A 19310-nucleotide genomic window follows, 5' to 3' on the forward strand; every position below is an offset into this window, starting at 1 on the left:
CTTCGTCACATCAACGCCCACATCTTCGTCGACTTGCATCGACGTCGAGCTTTCGCTTGAGGAATTGCTCGAACAGAACCACGTCGGAGGACAATGGACGACTATAATTCCTCGTCACATTATTTTCGCCCGTCGACGGAAAACTACATAAATCTCATTTGTAAATATAACACGAAATGCAACCAATTTTCTATTTCTTCAAATTTACTTGTTCATTAAAAACTCTATTATAAAAATGTGAAAACTATGCACATCTCTAAAACCATGCCATTGTAGATCCTTCAACAAATTTCAATGAAATACTCGAGTTCCTGCAAAATAACTACATTCAACACTTGGAAGACACTAACCAACAAACCACATTTTTAGCATAATTTGTTTAGCATAATTTCTGCCCTAAAATTGCTTCGACTACAAAAGTTTACATGAGAAAGTAACGTTCAAATAAAGTTACTGGGGTAGTGCCAGTGGCAGTTGGCGAGGGAAGGAAGCTTCTAGATGCCCCTTTTCTGCTCACATGGGCCAGGCAAAAGCTTCAAGGGGGTGGCGAAGAAGGGGGCCAGGGTGGACATGGTGCGCTGCCTTCCCTCCAGGCGCACTGTCACATCGTGCGGTCGCAGCAGCCTGGAGTAGGGTTTCCATACCTCCGCCCCCCCTCCGACTACTGACTTTGTGGGTTATTTTTGGTTTTCGATTTGTGTGGTGACTCGCTTCTCGTGAAGAGTCACGCTCCAGGAGAAGCCACATCTGCGAAGTCGTCTTGGTATCTGTACTCGTAACGTTTCTGTGGTTTCGTTGCGTGTATTTGGAGACTTAGGGTTTTCCGTTGTTGCTGTTATTCGTGGTAGGCGCTGTGAGATCTTGTGTGTGTCTGTGTGTGTGTGTGCGTGCGTGGGTTGGGAGCGGTAGAAGTGGTGAGAGGGCTGGTAATTTGTGGTTCAGGAAATGTCGACACCTGAACACTCGAGGGAGCCATGCCCCGATCGGATATTGGACGACATAGGGGGCGCGTTTAGCATGGGAGCGGTCGGGGGATCTGCGTGGCATTTCGTGAAGGGCATGAAGAATTCGCCGAAAGGGGAGCGGGTGTTGGGTGGGACGCAGGCTGTGCGTCTGAACGCCCCCCGAATTGGAGGTAGCTTCGCCGTATGGGGGGGTTTGTTTAGTACCTTCGACTGCTCCATGGTTTATCTGCGGCAGAAAGAGGATCCGTGGAATTCGATTGCGGCAGGAGCGGCCACCGGAGGGTTTTTGCAACTTAGGGCGGGCGCGCGATCGGCTACGAGGTCGGCGATCTTTGGAGGTTTATTGTTAGGGTTGATAGAGGGCGCTTCGATTATGTTGAACAGGGTGATGGCCAATGTAGCGCAGCCACCGATGGAGGAGATGCCTCCGATGGCTGGAGCTTCTGCGGGGCTGGGATATCCTAGTGGAGCATATGCTGGGTATGCTGGTGTCGGTGGGCCTTCTACGGCACAATTTCCACAATCGTATCAGGATCAAAGTACGGCACCAGCGCCCGAGACTTCTAGTGAGGGAGGAGGGTTCTTTGGTAGTTGGTTTGGAGGTAAGAAAGAAGAGTCTCAGCCATTGAGGAGTGAGAAGCTAGACAGCTTCGATGGTAATTCCAAGCCTCCGACACCCGGTTTTGACCTGAAGTAAAGTTCTTTCTATTTTTTTCTTTCTGATATCGTTTTAAGATTAGCTTTTAAAAACTTTTGTAGCGGAGCGTATGCCCTTTCAGCAGACAGGTGAGGTTGCTTCAAATGTTATTGGGTGATTTTCATCACTGAAATGCAGTTTTGATATCACGGAATACGGCATTGAAATGCATGTCGTCTAATTTTGCCTTCAGTTTGTTCTATCATCATGTGGTTGATTCTCGGGTCTCCTCTGTCGTGCTTCATGGTAATGTCTAGATCATGAGGGACTCGGCAACTTCAATCGGAGTAGTTGTTTTTTATGTGTCGTAGAAATACCATGCTTAAAATCTGTATGCTATTCATCTAGTATTGTGGATGGTCCTCTATTCTAATAGCTTTCGATCCATCTTACGCGTTGGATTGTTTTTCAGTTGATGATATTTGATAGTGCGTTATGTAGCTCTGCTGTTTCTGCTGCACTAATTGAACGAATACAATTTGAAGGGCACAGTCTCATGCATTCGGTTGCTTGTTGCCCAAGAAATTGCCACAACAGAGCGAGGGTAGGCTTACGTTCTCTCACCCTAGTCAACGTTGAGCAGGAACTTGGAATTCTGTGAACAGGAAATCTGTGTTCGTCGTAGGATAGCCCCAGCTGTAATTCTAAAGTTCACTTTAAGAATTCGAATAAATATGGAGCTTGAATTTTCTTTTCCGTTTGATGAGGTTATGTTAACACAGTGGTCGCCCGACGTTTCTAGAGGACTTCGCACCCTTTTTGATTGGCTTATATCTTTTAAATAATAGACTTTATTCCTTCACATTTTCATGTATGTTGAGAATGAAAGCTGAATACAAGGTAGAATTCACTTGGTGAACTGTATACTAACTTCAGCGCAGGCGATGCCTGTAGCCTGCAATAGTGCACAGAAGATGCCGCAATGGCTCGGGGCCATTTGTGTGAGTGAATAATTGAAGGTAATGGCAATATAGATGAAACAGATGTAAAAGCAACCGGAGACTCGGTTGAGCAGAATCACATGGGGCTGGAGTTCACTCCCTCTGAGCCCAGGCTAGAATTTGGTGTGAGCGATTCGATTGTGAACCTTGGAGGAGAAGCAACAATATGCTTTTTAAAAAACAGCAGTCATATTTCTACCCAGAACCTTGGCTGCTAAGAAATTCTAGCCGTCTTTGGGAGTGTTGACTAACTTGTACGCAGTTCACGTGCATGCTTGCATTGAAAAAGTCGCTGTCGTGGGGAGTAACGGTTTAAACTACAGAAATGGTTGTACTAAAAATACTATTTTAGGCAATGACAAGATTAGTTTAGCCGCATATGTTAACAATATCTACATTGCGGATTGCAAAGAAAAAAAAGGTCCTAGTTCAATCTACAATTGTACAAAGAATTTGACATGACAGACCTAAGACTAATTGACAAATACTTGGAAACAAAACTTAACTACTTACCATTAAGTACGCCCTTGGTATGCTTCTTAAGTTTGGAATGTTGGATTGCAATCTAAAACTAAAACATTTTCATCTGTAACTTCAGATCCATCTTTTGACCAACATAAAGTCTTCTTGCACTAACAACCACAAAATTTGCACAATAGTAGAACTATTAGTATTCCTAGTCACAACCCAACCATATTTAGCATACTCTGTGAGTTCCCATGTTTCCATTTAAGTTCACTTTCATACAATCAAGCATTTTCTATGTCATATCAAGAATATAATAAACTTTGGATTTTTTTACAAACAAAAAATATATATATATAGATATATATATAAATATATATTTTATAAAGGCTACAACAATACAAAGTGGAGATCTTGTCTCAACACTTGCAGCTCCATATAGGGTTAATGCTTCTTAGTCAAGGGTTCTTCAATTATTTGGCATAGTAAAATTACAACTAATGGTCTTCAAAAGCATCATTGAGTCAAAATATATGAGTCTTTGAGATGGAACTTTAGAAGTTATTTAATTAAAGAGACTACTTACACAAATTGATATGTATTTACCTTCAAATCCTATTCAATTTATGCTTTAGCACTTTTGTATTGATTGGATCAATATCAATATAACTTTAGGAATTATCTACAAGTCTAAATGAAGAAGCTAATGAGTTCATTGATTTGTTGTTTGATTATAATATCATATAATACAAGAATATTTTAAAATAATATTTGTAAATTTAAGGAAATTTATTTCTAATTGTATAGTTTGTAATATCATAAATATAAATGAAAACCTAATACTAATAATATCAATCTTTATTTAAAAAGAAATAAATATGCACATTGTAACAATGGTAATATTACAATATGTTTTATTTTTATTTAAATGTATGTATGTATGTATATATATATATATATATATATATATACACATTAGTAAATATAATAAATTATAATATTATATTTTACTAATTTTATTACTAAATGATGTTAGATCTTGTCCATCTTTAAATATAAGAAATGTGTCATAAAAATATAACTATTAAATAAATAAATAATATATATGTATATATATATATATAGATCTAAATTCAATACCATTAGAAAAATATAATAAAATAAGATTATTTTATAAATTATGCTAAATAAACTAAAACAAATTAGTTCATCAGAGACATAAACTTATACATTACACAAAGTAAAACATTATTTAATTTAGACAAAGACATAAACCATTTTGAAGATAAAATATTTATGTTTAATCTAAATATTAAAAAAAATAAGAAATAGTTATGACAAATTTTAAAACAAACCATTTCAAAAAGTTTTGAAATAAATAGTATTTGCTAGATTAGTTCTTAAAGATTTCATCTATGTTACTATTGGACTATTTACAAAGTTTTCTTTCAAAAAAGTAGGAGATAAAAATGTGAGAATGTTAAAAAGACCCAAATTTTTACCGAACTAACCTAACCATGATGAAGAATATGGCAATCATGATGAATGTAGTTGTTTTATTAATACTGGAGAAATGCTCTAGATGTCATTTTGTTTTTTAGTAAAAGCCTGGTCTATTTAACATTCCCCTAAAAACATTAGAAATTTATTGAGTAAAATGTATTTGGTGGAAGGTCGCAAAATTTTGGTAATGAATGTCGGAATCTTATAAAGTGGTTAAAAAGCCCGGCGAATTGGAGCGGGTGTAGTTGTGGAGTTTGTGGAGTTTGGGCACTTGCCGCACTAATTGTGTTCCGGGGATGAAGAAGAAATGCGCGGCGCCCAGGTTTCGGAGTCGGATTCGGATTCGGATGGCGTTGTCAGAAAGAGTGACGATGCGGCATTGGCAACACGGTCACGATCGGAGGATTTCGCTGTCATGCCGCGCACTTGCTCTGTTTGGATACGATTTGTCTCCGGCATCACTTGGAATCACGAGCCTGCCACGCGGTGGCATCATCGTCTTCGACCATGAGTAACTGGTTTTTCTTCTGTCGCACCTCAACTCATCTGTGCACTGATAGATTCCCGGTGTTGGTGTGATTTTGCTGCTGCATCATTTGTTTCGGATTCTGTGGTTTGAATGTGGGTTTGCTCGCGACAGATGGTCGCTGTGATGACGTTACAAGTAGTGGCGGTGTATTGATGATTGGTTGGTTTCCTGCGGCGCTGGATGCCTTCCCTTGAAAATGTTCCGAAATGTGAGTTCCTTGCAGAATGGTCCATGTGTGGTGGAGAAGTAGAAATTGCTTTGTTGGGGTTTGCGTGAAAGATTCGGAGGGTTGATGCTGAAGTTGGGCACGGAGCCTGCCGAGTGTTTGACCTAGAGTCTGGGCGGAGTTGACAAGGATTCAACAATGCAGCCTCAGCTGGTGTGTGGTAAAGCATCGTCAACATGCGTGACGATTCCGCATTCAGTCATAGTGTTTCCGACGACAGATTCGTCACATGTGTCCGTGGTGGGTTGTAGCCGGTTTCCAAGAGCAATGCGGCGCCAGATGAACTGGCAGATTCGTTTGGCCAATTATGGAGTGCTGAGTCTGAGGGGCAGGCACTCTATGTTAACCCGATTCGCTGCTCTTAGTGGAAACGAAGCAGTTGAGTTAGAGCGATTCGGGTCGAAAGGAAACTTGAACGGGGAAAGTGGTTTGCGAGGGCAAGAGGGTTTAGTGTTTTCCGTGGGAACATCTGCACCGTCTCCCATGTCATTTCGAGAGTGGTACATGGCCGATAAGCAACTCGTGGTTATTTCTTTCAGCGCTTTCGTGGTATGTTTCTCTTCATCGCAGAAATGCTGAATGTCGTGATTGAGTGCTACTGTTATTGCAATTTGTATTGCTTGTTTAGCACTGATTTGCGTTGTTCATCACTTTCATCTCATCAAATGTGGAGAGCATTCGTGCATGTTGGTATGCTCGGCGAATGATTTCTGCATCTTTAACGGATACATTGATCGTTTTATGCTTACAGACAACTGGATTCATGGCAATTTTACTTGCAGCTGCTATTCCAAGTCTGTTGGTAATCTTTCCACTGCCTTTCTGCAGCTTGTGTTTCTCTTGCTCATGCCTTTAGGATCTGAGATTGGACACGATACGTCTATCTTTAGTTTTCTTTTTACTGTCGTTCACAGTGTAATGTTCACTACCTTCGCGCACAACGAACCTAACTTTTCTCGTCTAGGTGTAGAGTTCAAACTGTGCATGTGCAGTATTTTATAAAATATCTGGGCCGTTGGGGGCCTTATTGGTCATATGTTTGGTTGTAGTGTTCAAACTCTGTACATGAAAGATAGCAACGATGGCTTATGTCACAGTCTGTTATTTCAACAGGCTATTAAGAAGGCGGCTGAATCGCTTGAGAAGCTGGCAGACACAGCGAGGATGGAGCTGCCTGGCACCATGGCAGCTATCAGATTGTCAGGAATGGAGATCAGTGACCTCACTATGGAGCTCAATGACTTAGGGTGAGTAATATTTTAATCACAAACTCTTCCTTCATAGTATGATCAATCATTTTGAGTAAGGAAGCGGAGACTGTGTCGTAGAAAGTAAGTACACTGAACAAAAGTAACCGTCTGTAGTGAATGAAACGGGTACTGCAAAAATGAGGATGGCGTCGGTGCATTTGTGCAGCAACGTTCTGTGGTTAGTAAACTTTAGTGAGCACTTTGACACTTAGCTCTTCTGTCTGTTGACTAACCGGAACTGCACCTTTGTGACCTGGCAATATGATCATCTTATGCGTAGTTCTTACATCAATCTTAACCTGACTGTATTTGTTTTTTGTCATTTAGTCAAGAGATTTCTAGAGGCGTTAGAAATTCAACTCGTGCTCTTTCAGTTGCCGAGGCTGGGATGCGGCAAATAGGCGGACTTGCTAACAATGGTGAGCACCTACTTTGCTTTTCGATTTTCACCGCACCACTTATTGCTCCTTCAAAACCCATGCTAGTTCTTCTCCTGTTGGAGATTTTCTGCTTGCTGTCGCGTTCGCACTTGTGAGATCTTTCGGGTGCTTTGTGAGGATCTCGTTGTTTGATAATGTTCATGGGCATCCACAAACATTAAATGATTGCTCAGTTTGGCAGGAACGGGCAGTCGTTCCAGCACAAGCGATGCAGCCTCTGGTGGCTCGCACCGCAAGACAGGTGCGTGAAAGTTTGGTCCAGACTCGGGTTCTGGTTCACAATTTGCAAGTTCTCTCACGTGTCTCCAGTTGGCTTGGTTCTCTTCCTAGCCGCACCCCTGCTCTGATTATACCTTCTCAGAAGAAGGGTAATTAAGATCCTAAAGCATGGTTCACATAAATCAAGTCTGTTCGGGACATCTTATCATATTCTGCAATCAAGTGATGGGCACTGAGTGTGTACCTCAGACGAAGTTGTAGAGATTCTATTTCTGCTCGAAATATCCTCTTTCGAGTTGTGGAGCGACGAATATCACGAACAACAGACTGTCATTCCTGAATAGACTGCAGGTGGCTTATGGTCTTCAGCGACGGACATTCACTCTTGGTATCCTTGTACTTGATCTGATTGGAAGTCACTTGAAACATTTCTTATAATTCTCCCTGCAGTATTCGTCGTGGATCATGTCGATTGTGATTCATTGTCTCCATTTGGATCGTGATGATATTCATTGGTGGGACTTCTTACTGATCTTGCGATTGAGTCGCCTCACAACACATCGTTGAAACGGGTGTTGCAGTCTCGATAAATTGTATTCAACATCCTACAGTGCCTGACGATTGACTGATGGTGCTTCATGTGCCATCTCTCACCTGCACATTAACGTTAAGAGAATTCAGTATGCTCTACTTTTCTCACGCTTCCAGCTGTGAATTGGTTGATTCGACTGCTGCGTTGAACTGTCTGTACTCTTCTTTTTCCTTGACATTCTGTTACCAACCTACAAAAAACAATACTCCTTTGCTCTGTCTACGAGCAGGTCTCAAACTGAATGTCACGAACTAGAGACCTACTGCACTGTGTATATATTAAAAAAAGTATTAACCATCTGCAAAAGATAATAACAGAAACAGTGAGAGTACATCAAAACACCGACACGCTCAGGCACGTTCTTCAAAGTAAGGCTACAGAAATTCGGTACGAGATTGTTCGTTTCCCGGCGACCTATCCCTCGTGCATACTGGATCCCTGTCTAGTTGTCTTCCATGACCACTGTGCCTTTTGTTCAATGTCCCGGTCGTTCGGTTAAGTAGAATCTACAAACATGATTTCTCGATTCTAGCCAGATATAAAGGTGGCCAGTCAATTGGCTGCATCAGGCCTAAAATCGGTCGTAGTTCGGCACTAACCTATCAATGCAACCGGGACAAGATCGAGCACAAGAAGCTATTCAACATCATTTCTGGATTCGAATATCTTAAATAAGCCCAGTCGCAGTGCCTGGTAAGATTTAAAGGGTGTGATGAGAGCACAGCGGATCTAAGAATCATAATCAAAGAGCGTCATGAACTATTTTATCTAAATCTGTTACTTTTCGGGAATTTTGTTTATTTTTCATTTTATTATATTTTATTTTTTACAGTGGTCGTTTTGATCGACTCATTAGCCGTTTTTAGAAAATCAGGAAGCAATGAAATATTGAATGGATGTCACGAAGGGTCCAATACATTACAAGGAGAATGTCTCAATAATATTCTACAACCTATTTTTATATCAAATTTGTTCTTTCTCACCACAATGGATTTTCTTATTGCTTTTTGAATATATTTAGATATCAATTTTCACATTTTTAACATATAAATCTGAAGGATCAAGTATTTAATCTTGTATTGGTGGCCTTTGTATGTGGATGTAATAAAAAGTGGAAGAAAAGGCGCTTTATAAAAAAAAAACTAAAACCCAGACAGATAAACTCCTCCTAAAAGACAATAAAATATTAATAAAAGAGGGAGCATAAAAATCTGTTGGAGTGGAGGCTAAGTAATCCGATTATAGCTTCCCCTGTTAAGAATAGGATGTTGATTGTTGTCCCCTACAAAGGTTCAACGACACATTTTGTCCAAAAACATTTCACCAACCCACAGCTATTCAACCAACAAGAGAATGACGTTTCACATACCCCGTTGGCTCCCTCTTGTTGGAGATATGCATAGAGTGTCCTCTTGAATCAGCCATTAAAGAGACAAAAAGTAGATTCAGAGCCGGATTCATGTTCACCCACAGCAACAAAAAGTAATCGTCGAACATTTGGATGTGCACATTTCCAAAACGCAAAGACAAAACATACTTTAATTCAGGAGTCTTGGGAAACCTCGTTCCATCACCTCGAAAAGGCACTAGAACCGAAAACCCTGAAAAGTTTATTTCTCGACATGAATATGTCGAATGTGATCTTGTCGCAGATTTTATCTAGAGTGACATTGATCGATAACTTTGGAATGAACCTTGCTAAGAAACTGGGTGTAGTTCCACGAAACCTGTATATGTACTTTATCCACAACATCGCTCGGAGGTGATGGTTCGTTCAAATCCTCCTCGCCATGCACTTGGTGACATAGTCGATAAGCTCAATAACTGCTCCATGCCAATCTTGAGAATCTTCATTGCACGATGAGACTGTCTGATAACGATTACAACCAGCAAATCCTGCCACAGTTCTCTGAAATGTCCCCGGGCCGTGTGTCATGCACAGTGTCACCTGCACTGTCTGGTCAGATCGTTCAGATGTTTGCACTATTCATCGACGTGGCCACCTTTTTTCTCCCCAGGAAAGCGACATTCTCAAACCGAGTAGTTAGAGATAGCTTATTATAACACTACCTGAGAGAAAGCAAACAACACGTGGCTTGTGCGTGGAATTGAAACTCGACATAGATCTCTCATACAGCTTTCTGTGGGTAAACATGTATCCGGCTCTGAATCTGTTCTGAGAACATGAGAATCTGCAACACGGTTCCTAGAAAAGTTCTTCAAGTTCAGTTTCATTTCATGATACAGATTTGCTTCAGCTTGCAAGCTCCTCCCAAGTCACCTGCCCTGCATTTGGTGTAAAGAAATGAGAACCCAAAAACCATTCGGATTGTTTTAGTTGGCCAGTGATAGGCAAGACTTCTTAGTGTGCTCTCTGCTGAAATGTGGTTATGGCTTTGGACCAAATACCACTATCAGAAAACACCACTGTTACCTATCACAAACTTGGCTTCAACTTGTTGCTAGTAAAAAGTTTTTTAGGCCATTTCTTTGTTATTCAATAAGTCAAAGATATGTCCTTATTTTTGAAAGAAAATAAATTGTGTACATCATTTGGCACATTGCTGTGAATGCATAGGTTTATTATGATCCTTTTTAGAATTGAAAATTTGAAAATTAAAAAAGTTGAAATAAAAAATTAATATTATTTTTCAATATTTTTATTTAATTTTTATTTTATAGATGTGTTTTTTAATTATATGAATATAGAATGAGTTTTTGTATATTTTTTTTACTATTTTAAATTAATTTATTTAAAAATTAGCTATAAATAGTTTTTAAATTCAATAAATAAAGTAGATTCTAAAAAAGCATCCAAAACTAAAGAAACATAATCTTATTTGAATTATATAATCTAATCCAATCATCAAAACAAAAAGGTATTATTCTTTCTTCTAAAAAGAGCTATTATGGTCTTTGGTAGTGATTTAATAGATAATACCAAAACATTTAGTTATCAACTAAAAATAAAAAATGATCTCTATTCTTTTCTTTGACATTAGCAATTTTTTTTGTAGATTTTATATATCTTTAATTTATTTTATTCCCATTGTATACAATTTATTTGCTCTTATAGAATCAACATAAATGTTGATAAGCATAAATTGTGTATCTTGCTATAGAAATTTATTCTATACTATAAAGAAAAACAATAGATCATTGGTTTTTAAAGATTATATCATTATGAACTATTCTAATTGATCTATTCTAATTGGGATATATATAGATATATATATATATATATATATATATATATATATAATTTGGATTCAAGTTCCATTTAAAATCTTGACTCTATTTTCTTAAAACTATACAAATTGGTTGCATAAAATATTAGCTTAAGAATAACTATAGATTAGACTCATCTAGGTATAAGGTTCCAATAATTCACTTAAAAAATATTATAGTCAAAGCCTCTTTTAGGTCAACAACTACTAATCTATCTTCCTTGGTTGATTTACAAAAAATATTTCAAGCCACCTTTATAAAGGTTAAGGATTGATAGTTGATCTATAAGAAATTCATTAAATTTATTTTAATTTTGATTAATAATTTCTTAAATCCAATCAAAATTAATATCATGATTTTTTTAATCTAATCTAATAGAAATTTTGATATTTTATTATTTTAAGTCAATGACAAATTATCTTAGTATGCTCATGTAAGTATTGGATTCTTTCTATTGCTAATATATAATATACTTAAATCAATTAATGTCTCAAATTGATGCTATTCTAAATTATCTTAGCTACCAAGGATTTCTTTTTAATAGTAAAGATTTAATTATCTATATATTTACTTAAAATTTATTATATATATATTTTTAATTATATAATATTATAAGTATTTTTATCAATAATTTCTTTCTAATAGATTAAGTAAAGATTTTTATCTACAATAAAGAATAGGTAAAAAAGAAGTATACCTCATTTCATACATTATTGCAATTAAAAGATTTTCTTTTGTATTATTATTAATGCAAACCAATATCTTTGATTTAATAGATAATATATATATATATATATAAATAAATCCTATTTTAAAAATAAAAAACTATTATTTCTATCATTTTATAAAAACAAATTCTATATCACATTATTGTGTACTTTAGAGAAGTTAAGTTTTAATAAGATGGGAGATTAATTAAAGGTTTAAGCTTAAATAATAGTTTCTTAAATACAAATATATTTTTTTAAAATATATTTGAATAGCAAACAGATAATCTAAAGAGATAGAGCTACCTCTAGTAATTAGTGATCTATTACAATATTCAATAATTTGTATAAGATTTTTGCTACAATCCTCTAAAAAAAGACTTTGAAAAATCTTAATGGAAGTTTGTGGAGTTTTTAAAATCAAAGATTTTTTGAAGCCTTTTATATAAAAGGTTATATCAAAAATCTTATATAAAATAATAAACAATGTAATTGGTCAATAATTCTAAAGATGGCTCTATGTCCTCTCTTCAATAAAAGAATTATGTTGCATCTAACTAACTTATTTAAGAGTTATTTTCTTACAATACTATTTTTTAACATTGAAATATATTTATTTTCACTAATATTTTAATAAAATTGAAAGAATTATATTTCTAATTTTATCTAAACTTAGAGCCTTCTCTTTTGATGTATCTTTGATTATTAATTAAATTTCTTCTAGGCTTGATAATATATATCTATATATATATATATATATATATATATATATATATTATCAAGCCTAGAAGAAATTTAATTAATAATCAAAGATATATATATATATTTGAAACTTTTAAAAATGCCTTTGCTAAGATATTTATAATAGCTTCTTATTATAGAGTTTTTTTTTTAAAATTATTTTAAATATCTTATAATAAAATTTATAATATATCTTGTGAAGTAATAAAGAATTATTTATGTGGAATCCATACTTATTGCAAAATTCTAGTACTTCTAATTCAATTTCTTTCTTTTATTTTTTTAGAAAATTTTAATAATTTTTTTTTTGTTTTAAATTTCTAATTTATTCTTGATCTTATCTTACAACTTTTATAAATATTTTATTTTATTTTATTTATTTTATTTTGATTTTTTTTCCACCAAAAGTTTATAGAATTTTTTGAACATGTTTTAGTTCTTTCGGTAGTAGTTGGATTTTTTTGGATCTTATTATAAAATAATGAAAATATTTTTTACTATATATTATTTTTTTATTAAATTTTTAATAGTGTTTAGAAATGTATGGTCTTAATAGAAGCTTTGTAAAAACTCTAATAATCAAGTTTTTTCCATGAAATAATAAATTGGATAAATCATTCTACAAATTGTATCTTTTTATATACTTTTATAATACATAAATATTTTTTTGCATGCAAATATTTGCTTAGATTAACTTTTAATAAAATCTCAAATGTTTAATTATCCATTAGTCATTTAAATAATGGCCTTATGATCGATTCAAAAAAAATTTAGACTATTACGGATTGAAATTTTTTAAAAAATAACATGAGACATTTAAAATTTATTGGAATTTTTTTAATTACTATTAAATCTTTAAAAATAAATTTTTTCAAATTGTATCTCTACTTATATATTTGACTTGTAAAACCAAATTTGAATGGAATAAAGAATGTAAAAGAACATTTCAAGTTTTGAAGAAAACTTTTATTTTAGTAATAATTTAATATTAGATTAAAATTTTTAAATCTTTTTTTCATTGAAATAGAAGAATTAGAATTTTTCTTAGATATAATATTTTTACAAATAGGAGAAAATTAAAAAAAAAAACTTTATCTTATAGCTTTTTATTCAAGAAATATTTTTATAGCATTGATTAACTGTAAGATCTACAAAAAAATATTTCTTGAAATTATAGATTTATTTTAAGAATGACACCAATATTTAGAAGGAGTTTCTAATCTAATGGCTATTTACATAGATCACAACAACTTCAAATATTTTATGTCTATACATGTTTTAAATAGTTGTTAGGCTTATTGAAGCATGTACTTGTCAAAATTTGTATTCAATTTTATTTATTAACCAATAAAACAACAAGATTTTTTGAATGCTCTATCAAGACATTTTTATCTTATATCAAAGAAAAAAAAGTAAAACTTATGATTAATAAAGAAAAATTCTTTTGAAGCTAAAGGAATTTCATCTTTAAGAAATAAAATCTATAGTAATTTTTGATTTAATTTTTTTCATTAAGTTAATTTAAGTATATATTTAAATATTTTTATGAATAATATTAAAAATAAGCCTTCTAAATTTTACAATACTTCTAGGTTTGAATTCAAAGATAACTTTATTTAATTTAAAAGATAGTTATATTTTCAAAACAAATGAAGCATGCTTAGAGATTCTTTAAGCTTATTAAGATTTTTGAAATGAAAGTCATTTTAGATATAATAAGACCTTTAAATTAATTTCAAAAAATTTTAAATGGCCTTAAATTTGGAAGTCAATTAAATACTTTATATAATTGTATAATATGTGTTTATAATAAAAAAAATTGTATTCTCAATCTTATAGACTTTTTTAGCCATTAGCTATATTAAAAAAAATCATGGTCATTTGTTTCTATGGATTTTATCACAAATCTTTTAATTTTAATTTCTTATGATTTTATATTTATAATAATAAATTACTTTAATAAATTAATATATTTTATATCATATACAAAAACTATCATAGATAAAAAAAACAACTAGATTTGATGGACAAATAGAGAATATGAATCAAGTGTGAAATTAATATTTGCAATATACCATCAACTACTATAAAGATGATTGAAAAATACTTTAATCATTGGCAAAGTTTGCCTATAATAATACAATATATTTTTCTACTCAAAAATCACTTTTTTATGCTAATTATGCTTATTATCTAAAATTTGATAATTTTAACTTTTTAAAAGTTAATAATCATGTATTTAAAAATTCAACAAATCAATTATTAGTGCTACCTATTGAAATAAAGGTGCTATTAAAAGAAACTTAAAAATAATAAAAAACCAATAGAAATATCTATTGCATGGAAAAATTTCAATCCCATATTGGCGACATGATCATTCTATTATAACATCAAGATTATTTGCCCTTGTAATAAGTTAGATTATTATAGATTTTGATTAATTTTTATATTTAAAAAATATTTTTTATATTTAAAAAATAAATTTTATTTTTTAAAAATAAATTTTTATTCATATTAATTAGACCTATCTAAATCTAAAAAATCCATCATGTATGCTACGTGTCTTTTTTTGAGCCATAGAAGATAGTTGATATATTAGAAAAAGTATAATTCCTACTTCCTTCTATAGAAATAGATAACAATCAAGAGTTAAAAATAAAAGATATCTAAGAATCAAGACAAGGCCAAAATATATTTAAACATCTTGTACCTTAATATGGATATGATATTAATAAATTTATATAGAAGCCATATAAAAATCTTGCAAAAAAAATTTGATACTTTTTATCAACAACATCCATTAAAATTAATATAAAGAGTGAAAATATCCTTTGCTATAAAAAAGATTCAAAAAAATATATCTTCTATTTTTATTTGTAATTTTTCTATAATTATAATAAAAAATTAATAATTAAAAAATATAATTTTAAAACTATTATTTGATATCTTATTAAACAAGCTTTATAGATGCTGATTCAACTTTACAAGTATTTATAGGTGATTGATAGGTTGAAAATGTAGTCAATTAGTTGGCCTCATATTGCACATGTTGGCCACTTATTGTACAAATTGGCTACATGGTGTACATATTAAAAACTTGCCTTACAAGTTAGACATATGTCTTATAATTTAGACACATGTTAAATAACCTATAGAATATTTTTACATAGTTCTTTAATTAAATAGTATTAATAAAAGTAAGAATAAATTTTTCTTTACTTTTTTTAATATTCTTTTATTTCAAATCCTACTTCTAAAGTTTCTAGTCATCATGTCTTTAGAAATAGTCAATCTATTTTCTTTCTTTTATATATATATATATATATATATATATATATATCTCATTTTGTTTATTTCTATTCTTCAATTTTTGTCGTTGACACTCCTACAAATTATCTTCAACATCACTCTATTATAGCATCAACTTTAATAGTTGTCATGGTTTAAATTTTGATTATTCTATTATATATTATGGTTTTTTATGTCTTGGTTATATTTTATTACAACCTTTCATTTCTTTATTATATTTTTTTTAATTTCAATTTTTTTATTATATTATTAATATTACCTTATTTATTATACAACTTGATACTAGCTATAATAATTTTTATAATTTTGTTTTTTTAGACCTTATATTGAATCAAAGTAACAAATTGTCATGTTCTATGTCTAATTTAAAATTCAATTTTTTACAATGTATATATGTAATAACATTGCTATCCATTAAGATTTCTATTTTTTATATTTTGATTATATCAAAATGTTCTATTTTAATATTTTTTATAAATAAATTACCACATTGTATTGATATTATGTCTCTATCAACATTTTATATTTAAAAACTGTATTTTATCTACACAACCTATGATATTAATTTATTTGAATTTATTATTTTTATTTTTGAGTTGTATTGTACATCTTTATTTTATATAATTGCTCTATCTTTGATAACAATTTTTACATTATACATATCATATCTATATTTTTTTTTCTTTTTGGTGGTATTGAATAAGTATAAAATCTTTTATATCTATTTTTGGATAGTATTCTATTACAAAATAGAATTAATAATATATTAAGAGATTATTTTATACCTTAAAATAATTTTATTTGTTTTATAACTAGGCTGATCATAATATTTTTTAATTCCCACCTTATCTTTGTATTTAAAATCAAACAATACTTTGAATCAATAACTTGTTGGAATTTATTATAAATGCGCATAGATCAAATTACAACAATATAGTTTAGAAAATACATAAGAAATTTGATTCTATTATAAAAAATATGTGCTATATGGCATAATATTTTCTATATTAGGATTGAACTTAAATTCTATTAATAACCATAGCAACTATTCTAAATAAGTTTTAAATTTTACCTACTTTGTTCTATAGGAATGTTGCTTCTGCACCTTTGCAACAAAGAGGGGCTAAAAATCTAGCCTTTGCCTCCTCTTTTGAACCTCCCATAGAGGTCTTAAAAATTTGGCAGGCAAAGATGTTAAGGAAATTCTTAATACAGTACAAATATAAGCATAAGTTCTTTGTTTTTCTATCTTTTATTAAGAATTTGTCTCAAGTTTGATGTAATGTATGGCATTACTATTTGAAGTTTGTCTTTGCAATTTCAAGATTAAATTTTTAATATCTTAAATCCATTTAGTTGCAATTGCATTCTATACAACTTTAGAATTAAAGTTTGAATTCCATACTTGAAAGGTATATATATCTATTGTGATTTTAAATAATAATTATTATTAGAATTTTATGCTAATTTTTATTAATTCAAATCTAAGATAGAAGTAATATCTAATAATATATTTGTTTAGATGAATTACAACTCTTATTTTCTTCTATAGCTTTAATACTTATTTGTGGACCAATCTTAAGAAGATCTATCTTTCTACAAAAAACATTATTAAAGTATATTGATTGAAGTGGTCAATTTATACTTTGATTATTTATTCATCAATAGAAACCTCTTTGGATTGATAAAAATTTTAAAAAGAAAATAATTCTAAATTATAATTATAAAAGAGAGGCTTATTAGACAATATTCTCATTAAATATAGTTGTTGTATAATTCTTCAAATTCCAATAGCATTTGACACGTGTTACATTTTAACTAGGTTTACGATTTATTAATCATATAGTGACTTAAATTTTATTTTATCCAATTTAATTGTATTATGTCTATAAAAATTCATTAAAGCATAATCAAGAATTTTTAAAATAAAAATAATATAATTAATATTTATAAAATATATAATTTGAGATTTTAGATCTTAAATAAATCTTATTCATTGTCACAAGTTTTATAACTTATGATTATCAATCCTATACAAGTGCTAATTGATGTGGTTGATTTGTAAATTTTACTTATATAATATTAGAATGAAGATCTAGTTTAAATTTTTTGGCTTTTATCTCTAGCACCTTCTTCAAGTTGCAAGCATTGTTATTGGAGATATTTAGTGGTGTCTCATTTTATATTATATGTAATCTATGTTTATAGACATATTATAGAAATGAAGTCAAGTTTATAGTTTGGAAGATTCTTCTATTTGCACTAAGTAGATGGTGCTTATTGATCAAGTAGTGATTTAATGGCCATGACTAATGAATTGCAAAGGTTGGTAGTGATTGCAAGTACAAGTATAAGTTGTCTTTAAGACATTGAATAATTACATGTAATTAAATAGTTTTTATTATTATTTAAAAAAGAATAAATATTATTGATCTTTTTTACCAAATTATAAGAAAAATGATAATTTTGATATTTTGAAGGTCATATTGAATTATAAAATTATTGTGAAGCTCATATTGAACATTGTCATTGAGTTTGTAGCAATTTTAGAGGCCTAGCTTAAAGTCAAAAAATAAATTCATGTGGATATTAAATAAATATCAAATGAAGAGATCTAATATCACTTACAGAGGTTGTTAGCTTTGTTCTTTAAGCAATTATGTTCTTTTACTGTAGATAATCGTTTTGGCCAATTCTCTCAAGTTATTACTTTCATTAATGATGAAGATTTAATGAGATTAGACTATATTAATTTACTCATTGCTAAATGGTTGTATTAAGATCATTCTCATATTAAAGCAAATCAAGATCTAAATGACCTTTAGTCTAATTTATTTGTAAAAATGATGCAATTTACGTAATTTTTGTAAATAGACTATATGCTTACTTTCAAATCAAAGAACAATGTTGAAAGAGTAATAGAGCCTAAATTCACTAAAGTTAAGAATTTTGAATTTTTTTTTACATAAAGTGGCATCCAACAAATAATCTACAAAGCCAATATATTTTTGTTGCTTTGGCTTAAGACTATATATAAAAAAAAAAATACTAAAAAGATTATTTTATGAATATTTTTGCAAGATATTTGATATTGTATTTATACCTCTAACTCTTAGACAAATTTTGGTAATGAAGTTCTTCATTTGGTTGTAAGCAAAGATGTTTAAGATACAAGAGTTGTTCCATCTATAGTTTAGATGTTAGAAGTTGTGATGGTTTGCCATACTATTCAATTTCAAAAGAAAGATACCAAAGGGTTTGATGATTGGCCCTTGAAATTATGGCCACATCTTACTAGTGCTAAAGCTTAAAGAATATGGCTTTTATTTGCTCATATTGTACTTGTTTTATCTTTAGTTTTAAGGATCTTGAAAACTATAGAAAAAAATCTATTTGAATTGAATTAAAATATGATCACTCAATCTTTTGAAGGCCTTACAAACTAACTATTTCAAAAAATGCTAATGTCTAAACTTATTATTAGGAATTATTAGATAT

The 19310-nt window shown here is 31.2% G+C and overlaps 2 protein-coding genes across 4 annotated transcripts; both read left to right on the forward strand.

The window, feature by feature from the left end:
- Positions 1 to 541: 541 nt before the first annotated feature.
- Positions 542 to 1854, forward strand: LOC112295897 (mitochondrial import inner membrane translocase subunit TIM17-2). Its single transcript, XM_024547928.3, has one exon. The coding sequence runs from the start codon at positions 946 to 948 to the stop codon at positions 1660 to 1662; it is 717 nt and encodes a 238-aa protein (XP_024403696.1). The 5' UTR covers positions 542 to 945; the 3' UTR covers positions 1663 to 1854.
- Positions 1855 to 4727: 2873 nt separating this feature from the next.
- LOC112272856 (uncharacterized) lies at positions 4728 to 7673 on the forward strand. Of its 3 annotated transcripts, none has more exons than XM_024501016.3 (6): positions 4728 to 5089; positions 5324 to 5875; positions 6078 to 6128; positions 6440 to 6573; positions 6904 to 6995; positions 7190 to 7673. In XM_024501016.3, the coding sequence occupies exons 2-6, from the start codon at positions 5465 to 5467 to the stop codon at positions 7390 to 7392; spliced, it is 891 nt and encodes a 296-aa protein (XP_024356784.1). In that variant the 5' UTR covers positions 4728 to 5089; positions 5324 to 5464; the 3' UTR covers positions 7393 to 7673. The 3 variants fall into 3 exon arrangements, with proteins under 3 accessions (XP_024356784.1, XP_090100757.1, XP_090100756.1); XM_090244631.1 differs by having other exon boundaries at positions 4825 to 5089; positions 7198 to 7673; XM_090244630.1 differs by having other exon boundaries at positions 4829 to 5089; positions 5212 to 5875.
- Positions 7674 to 19310: the final 11637 nt, after the last annotated feature.

This window comes from Physcomitrium patens, chromosome 19, assembly GCF_059467195.1.
Source record: "Physcomitrium patens ecotype Gransden chromosome 19, ASM5946719v1, whole genome shotgun sequence".
Lineage (NCBI taxonomy): Eukaryota > Viridiplantae > Streptophyta > Bryopsida > Funariales > Funariaceae > Physcomitrium > Physcomitrium patens.